Source organism: Epinephelus lanceolatus, chromosome 6 (genome assembly GCF_041903045.1).
Source record: "Epinephelus lanceolatus isolate andai-2023 chromosome 6, ASM4190304v1, whole genome shotgun sequence".
In the NCBI taxonomy this organism is placed as follows: Eukaryota; Metazoa; Chordata; class Actinopteri; order Perciformes; family Serranidae; genus Epinephelus; species Epinephelus lanceolatus.
This window is the reverse complement of record NC_135739.1, coordinates 22,802,376-22,810,526: the sequence shown is the minus strand read 5'-3', so window position 1 is coordinate 22,810,526 and position 8,151 is coordinate 22,802,376. Positions and strand designations below refer to the sequence as shown.

The window sequence follows — 8,151 nt, the reverse complement described above, 5'->3', positions numbered from 1 at the left end:
GGTCTTTGTCACATTCCTTGGGCCACTCCTGAGCGATGATTACAGTGTGGCATGGTGCATTATCCTGCTGGGGGGCCACTGCCATTAGGGAGTACTGTTGCCATGACGGGGGGGTACTTGGTCTGCAACAGTGTTTGAGTGGGTGGAACATATCAGGTGGTATCCACATGATGCCAGAACCAAAGGTTTCCCAGCAGAACAATACATTGGAACAAAATAAGTCAGTGGTTTTTGTTTTGGCTGATCGGTGTATGTAATATATCGTCAGGGGCTCCACAAGACCTGTTAAATGGACCTTGAGGTGATATTGTTCTGTCATTTGAGTTTCTCACTGACTGAAGGTTCACGTGAATGGACAATGTTCACTGGATGACAATGCGCTCAACAGCAGGACACAAATGTTGCAAACAGGTTCGACACTGGACAAGCCGACACGTCATGAAAAAAGGTCATTTTTATTTGTCAATTTTATTCACTTTTTTTTTCTTTTAAACACAAATTTAATAAATAAAGCACATCTGATGGGGTACACCATGCAAACATTACTTTCTACAACATAAAACATTGTTTTGAACCAACCCACCGATTTTCTGTTACACAAGTTGCTCAATTTGCAAACACGTGCTGTACATGATAGTAGCTCGACTTCCCGTTAACTTTATATACTTTATATATATATATTTATGTACTGTACCCATATACACATGAATGAATTGATAGGGTTAAGACAAGTCTCTCAACCCGATTTCGGTCAGAGTTTTTCAAGCTACGTGGGCGATGCAAAGTGTCAGAAGAGATGTGAGATAAGGGGCTCAAGATGAGAACGAGGAAGAAGCACAAGACTGGGTGCAGTGTGCAGACGTCCAGCCTGGACTTTGACTTGTAGAGGAATCAGTGAGATGACAAAAGCGTACACTTTCAGTTTAAAATTACTGACCAGCATGTGAGATATTTATCTGTTTTCTTAACCTTGAGCTTCCTGTTCATTTACAAAGGACGATAACTGTTTTTCTCAGTTTCTGGATGTGTGATCTCGTTCCTCACGCAGCAAGAGGTGTAAGATCTAAATGACCATTTAGTCACAGACAGGAGAGGAAAAGTGCAGCTGCACCTGTGCTGAGTTCATAAAGATAGACCTAACTGTGCTGCCAAATAAACATAAGGACGTCAAACCTGGTGCGGATCGGAAACACATAGAGACAACCCCAACTTCCCCTGTGAATTACCGTTTAAGAGGATGTCCTATCATTTGTTTGGAAGCTGTATTATTATCAGTCAGCTGCAACATGAGGAGAGTACAGATGAAAAGTGAATGTACAATAATGCAAGTGCAAACATCACACACACAAAGAGACAAAGACAGAAACAAAAAGTGGCATGACCAGGACATTACAAGCATTTGGCAGACGTAAAAACATTGTATTGTCAAATAAACCCCATTAGATCAATTTTTAAAGAAATAAATCTATGCATAACATTGTTTCCGTAAATTTCAGAGCTGGACTGATTGTTAATGAGTGGTTGTGGTGAGCTTTGAGAGGAGGGAAGCTGAATAATACACCAGGTAGCTACTTTCATTTTTATAGATTTCAGGTGTAAACCTCTGCTGGAGCTAAACGCTGTCATATTTAAGTGTATGTGGAGCATAAACGCAGAGCAGAGCTGCAGTTTGGATTGATAACGTAAGTGCTTTTGGACCCTAAGTGCAACTAAAAAGAGCTGGTAAATGTAAAAAACGTATACCAGGTGGGGACCATGGTGTATTTTAGGAGCACCAGGCGAGATAAGGATATGAAATTTAAGGCTGTTTCACCCATCAGGAACAGCGCCAATGGTGTTTCTTTGTACAGAGATCAGTGAAGACACACACTCTTCTAATCACACGTACACAGACACCATCAGATGGAAAAAAAAAAGAAAAACTGGAGGGGATAAACATGAGCACAATCCTCATTTATTGAAAATGAGAGGTCAGGTGTCTGACGGCACTGTGAACGCTTCTCGTTTTCCTCCCGATCGGATGCTGTTTGGGCTCCTGTGCAGAAGTCCCGCCCTCTCGGCCCAGGACAGTTTGAAAGAGAAAACAAAGAGAGAGAGCGTGAAAACTGTTTCCTTCAGTTCAGGTCCACGTTTCCGTCAGCATCAAAGAGGACAGGAAGCCAAGCCGTGGGTATTAAAATCAAGTGAGAGGTGTGGGCGGGGTCAGGGCGCGATGGCGGTCATTTACAGATTGAGTTGTCTTTGTTCAGTGCATTTATCTGTTGTGATCCATACATTTACTGTCAATAGTTCTGTGAAGAAAAGGGAGGAACAAACAACAGGTCAGATTTACCTACAGTACTGGTGACTGGTGACTGGGAACTTTTACTCCACAGCACAGAGACAAATACCTGGTTCTCTTATTTCTCCTTGTGAAGAGCTTCTATGAAGGCTTCAAGTTTCTCCTGGATCTCTCGAACTTTCTCTGCAGAGAAGCACAATGAGTGAGCTGGTTAGTCAAACCCTGATAAATACACAAAATATTGACAGAAAACAAGCACAAAAACCCTTGTAAAATATAAACAAAGTCAATTAATAGGTCAACCAACAGAAAAAGGCCAACAATTTTGATATTCAGTAAAACTTTTAAGAAAAAGACACCACAAATTTACAAGTTCAGCTTCATAAATGTGTTGCAACAGTACTGGAATTTCTTACTTCACTATATGACCTTGAAAAATATCAATTTTCCATTTTTGATACCACGCAGAAAAATGGACCTGGAAAGCTGACCTTGAGGGCGTATAATTAAACATAACTAAATATAAATATAACTAAAACATGACAGAAGGGAGCCCTTCTGTGCAGAGTCTGCATGTGTGTCACAATGGGTTTTCTCAGGGTACTCCAGCTTCCTCCCACAGTCCAAAGACATGCAGGTTAATTTATGACACCAAATTGGCCGTAGGTGTGAATGTGAGTGTGAATGGTTGTCTCTATGTGTCAGCCCTGTGATAGTGTGGCAACCTGTCCAGGGTGTACCCTGCCTCTCGCCCAATGTCAGCTGGGATAGGCTCCAGGCCCCCGGTGAACCCTAACAGGATAAGTGGTCACGGAAATGAATGAATGAATGAATGAATGAATATAACATGACAACAATGACGACTTTTCTTGGTTAGTCGCAGAGAGCAGCAGAATTAGTATCATAAACATTAACAATAAGAGAGAGTGAGAAAGCAGAGCTGGTACCAGTGTATCAATACTGTGGAAAATGAGCACTGAAACGGTTTCAAATATTCAGAATTGATAAATTGATATTTTTTGACAAAACTACCGCACTGCTTGGACTTTGGGAAACTGCTTTGGCTTTTCTTCTTTTACTATTTATGATGTTTAATGCACTGAAAAACTGATTGATAAATTGAGTATACTTCTGCAGGTATAAATTTCCTCACATTTTTCACCAAAACACCAGATGGTCCCCTCTGACAGTGACAACCAAACCTCAAGGCAGACTTCCTTCACACATCTGATGATGAAGGCTTGTGTACCCTTTCCCAGTTAGCATAGACCACATCAAAGCCCTCACCCTCCCCTCCTCGTGGTATGTACCTCACGGGCACATTGCTAATGGACAGAAGGAGATACCATAACAACAACATTTCACATGAAAGGGGGGAATCCACTGGAAAAACAATCAGTCACTTCTTTTCACGATTGCACTCCTGTTGTCCGCAGACTGCATAAGACCAGCAATCCTTCCACCCAAACATGTACTGTCACACGAGACGAGCGAGCCATCCAAAGCAGTCTTAATCGCTGATTAAACAGTGGCTGAAGGAAGTCTGTGGGCCAACACAGAGAAAAGGAAGCCGTGGCTCGCAATGCCAGCTGCACCTCCAGGCCTGGCTGCCTCTCCAGCTTCCCTGTCACCCTCGCTAATCTGTCTGGATCTCCCCCAAGCACAAACTCAAACACCGGCTCTGAAGAACAAACTAGCACTGCTCTATCTTGATCAATCAGCCACACGAGATCCATAGTCGACCTATTGTTGATTATTTTCCTACAAGGAGGCCCAATGAAAACACAGCTTTAGAGAGAATTGCCCATTTTCGGGGAGATAAATCATTGTGGTTTGGACCTCAGAGCAACACTGTCCTAAGTGTCCATTTCAGGTCGGCACAAAGGTGATAACTGTGTGCGTGCTTTGGAGTGAAACCAAATATTGTACTCAGGGGCTTGTGTGCAGCCCTCTTTTGATGGGAGCACGGCTGCTGAGGTATCCTTTTCCTGATGGATGAAAAGCACACGGTTTTTAGGGGAGATGCAGGCACACCCCCACACACACGTCCTGAAACACTAGCAGAGCTGCGGAGTGCTGGATAACACACACACACACACACACACACACACACACACACACAGGTAGGTAGAACTGTGAAAATTAACTGACAGCCCTGAAAGACACACAGACAAAACCACCCTAATGTCTTAGACCAGCTAGAGCTGTACAGTCATGCCACCTCCACCTCTTTTCACCTTCCTACACACTCACCGCTGGCAGGTGGCGAGAAAAAAAAAATCCCCAGCCTTTGATACTCTGTTAACACACTCAGGCGAAATGGCAGGGCGTTAGGTGGAGATTACAACACCTAATGGAGGCATTAAGGGGGCCTGTCGAGGGGCATGCTGACAAGTCACTGCAGCAGGTGTGGGGCTGAATGAAACATAACCCTGCAGCACGCCATTCCAACACGAAGCCCACCGCAGGGCATGGCTCAAAGGCGACTGACAGGGTTCAGCCGTGTGGGCTGCGTGCCCTGACCACAGAACAACACAGCTCAATCCAAGCCAATCAGAGCTGGATTACCAACATCTGTCTGACCTCAGGAAAAGAAGATGTGAGGTACGGGGGTGGGGGTGGGGTTTTGGTTGGTGTGAGGACAGGAGGGTACCGACTGTCAGATCATCAAAACATGGGAAATCCCCTGGCTCGAGCTTCAAAGCTTCCTAGTAGGTTTAGATGTGGCTGATGATAGGTTGCTCCATGAAGGCTCAATGTTTCACATGCAGACCGCTTAACTCGGGTCAAACATTAAGGATCCTGCCAACTGTCGGGCAGAGACGCCGAGCTCTGCTGAATCACTGGAGGCAGCAGCGGTTAGAATAGAGGGCCTGTGAAAACAAAAGACACAGATTGTCTGGGAAAGTTTACCATGAAAGGCTGAAACCCGCTCTCTTTTTCTTCAACACCTGCTGCTGATGCAACTGACACCCATCACTGACTGAGTCCTTCAGTACAGAGATGTTATGATACCATTTCTGACGTCCGATACGGTCATAAAAAAATAAAATCATACAAATAATTTTTTCTTCTTTTAATCTTAAAGTGCAGCCACAATTAAGTATAACTATAAATAGTACAGTACAGTAAAAACAGGAGTACAACAGCAACTTAAATAACTCTAGGAATAAATACAATTTGTGTAATTTAAAGGAAACACTAGTGCCACCCCTCCAAACTAAAACCTTACATACACGTTGTCTTTCTATCTGTGAGACTTTCCAGTGTAAAATATTGCCAAATTGCTGACATTCTGCTAACAGCAAACGTTACATGATTTACTGGAAATCAATTATTCTCGGCAGCTCTAAAAACAGTAGTTGCCAGTGGCTGCACGGCGCAGCGTGCTGTGTAGGCTACTGTTATAGAGCAGCAGGAGAATTGATTTCTGGGAAAGCTGCCATTTTATCCGGCTGTGAAACTACTTTGAAGGTGATGAATAAATTATCTGGTATTGGATCGGTGCATGGACTCGTAGGCTCAGTGATACCTGATCCAGCATTTTAGGCAGCATCAGAAGCATTTCCAATACTGGTATTGGTATTGGAACAACTGTACTTCAGAGGAGTGCAGACCTGTAATTGTACCGGTCAGCTCTTGTAGAGTGAAAACACCCCAAAATCATGAGTCACTCATTTGCCTCCGAAGGCCTTACACTCTGTACAACACCACAGCCTTTATCCTCAGGCTGCATTAAGGTTGTCTTAAGTACCACATTAAAAAATAACCCACTCCCTCGTTCATTTGAATGCATTTTTTTGTATGCTTTTAGTCTCAGCACCCACATCACCTCAACTCAGATGTGACAAAACCTCCACAGGGGAAAAGGGAGAGCCCTCAGGATGATCAGCAGAACAGAAGTAACAGGAGTATAATTACACTCCAGAGAAGCCAAGTGTAAAGTACATATTACAGTAAGTGTAATCCCTCTAAGAGTCAGAGAAAATGTCCAGCAACCTCCACCAAGCACAAAACCTGGACCACAAATCCTCCTGTGCCTCCTGTGTGTCTCACAATGTGGAGAAAATGACTGGCACAGTTTTACCTGCGCCTGGCTCCCCGTGCAATTAGAGCTCCACCATGACATTCTGGAGAGAAGACTGCCTAGATCAGAACAGCAAACCCCATCAACCATTCCCTTACAGCGGGATGTTTAATGACTTTAAAATGAGTCCTCAGCAGCTTTCAGGAGCCCAGGAGGCCACCGGTGACTGTGAATGGAGTCTTTCAGAAAAGCCAATATTCCGTGGATAAAAACTGTGAGAAACAGATATTTATTTCCCCCACACCATCTGTTTACAACCAAAAGACAGCAGCAAGAGGAAGAAAAGGCCACAGCGAGGCTTTCTTTTCTCCGTACTGTGGAAATGCAACAAAAACACAGTAGACAGAGTCACCATTGCCTGTTCCTCAGTGAGCAGTGGGAGTAGCAATCTAAAACTCCATTTAGGCTCCTGTTTACCTAAGAGATGAGCCCCAAAACACAGTCATTCAACCGCTCACCCCTTTATCTGGTCATGAATATTCCCATAATCCTCTGGCCTGTATCCCAGAGGCCCCTTCTTTAAGATGCTGGGTGCTGTGCGGGTTGGCGAGGGTGGAGGGACTCCCGCCCATTGAGAGAAAGAGAGGGGAGCCTTTTCCCCCAAATTCCCTCTTTCAAGGCCTTCTCTCGGCTGATCTCCACATGAAATGATATCTCATTCACTCTCACTCTGTCGAGTCCCCTAAGCCCGCTACGGCCGAAGCGCTGGCAGAAGGAGGGCTGAGCCACAAAGCCTTTAATTGACCTGTAATTAGACTGTGAAACTGCGTGGCCCTGCTGGACAAGTAGCCAACACAGAGGAGAGGGAGAACAGAGGAGAGAAAAAGATGAGAGGGAGAGGACAGGGAGGCCTGCAACTTACTGTGAGACAGAAAAAATCTAATCCTCTTACTATGGGAGATGGCCACTCTCCTGTAAAGAAACGGTGGCTGTTATTAAAAAGTGGCAACAGACAGATTTCAGCGGTGAAGTTCGGTGCCAAGGTTGAGGCTACTTTAAAATTTCCTACTGACAACCGAGCAGCGATTCACAGTATGGGAGAGTGGGGCGGAGGGTTAAGTTTCTGTCCCAACCTGTCATCATTCATGAAGAAACTTTTTATATATCTCACGACTGCCAGGGTCACAGTGTAGGTGGGGACACTGAACATTTTAACGCTCTGCCGTTTCCTTCTTTGAAAGCCGATCTCTTAATGTAACAAGCAGAAAAGCCTCTTTTTCCACAGCATGCTGCTTGATTTGTCACTAAATCTGGATTGTCATGCTATAAAAACCGGGCCATGGGAGATGTGGACGCAGGGAGAGCGGGGATGTCGACGGCCCAAACGCTATGTCAGTGACAGAGCAATGAATCAGCCCTCGCGGCTCTTATCTAGAAAACAGATGCCTGGGAGAGAGCAGCACAACCTGAGGAAAGACATACGTAGGTCTGAAAAGGTCAAAGCTCGGGGTCAGCCAGAGGGCAGACTAAACAAAAACAGCAAAATGCAGGGACAATCCTTTGAAACAGCCAGGTGACGACTGTCGACCTGCGTGGTGCGGGTTTTACTGTCAAGGACTGCTAGTGTGGTGCAAGGGCCAGACATTTTAGAAGGTTTTAGTGCAGGAGGTTATAAAGATGAGGACAGTGACAGAATTTGGAAAATGGTGGATTTAGCTTTGAGCCTGTGGGTTTATCTGAGGAAAGAGCTACAACAGTAACTGAAAATTAAATTCTGACATCAAAATCGAGTACTTGAGTTCTTGTATCCATTCCTACCCCATATCTATTCTTAAAAACGTGC

The 8,151-nt window shown here is 44.5% G+C and overlaps 1 protein-coding gene across 4 annotated transcripts in view; it reads right to left on the bottom strand.

Annotated features, from left to right (window-relative positions):
• Positions 1–436: 436 nt before the first annotated feature.
• Positions 437–8,151, bottom strand: part of opa1 (OPA1 mitochondrial dynamin like GTPase) — a 43,976-nt gene continuing 36,261 nt past the window's right edge. For all 4 annotated transcript variants that reach the window (XM_033621886.2, XM_033621888.2, XM_033621887.2 and 1 more), the window contains 2 exons: positions 2,391–2,464; positions 437–2,291 (listed from right to left, as the gene is read on the bottom strand). In XM_033621886.2, the coding sequence (XP_033477777.1) occupies positions 2,400–2,464 (65 nt within the window). In that variant the 3' untranslated portion in view covers positions 437–2,291; positions 2,391–2,399. The remainder of the gene's footprint in view (positions 2,292–2,390; positions 2,465–8,151) is intronic.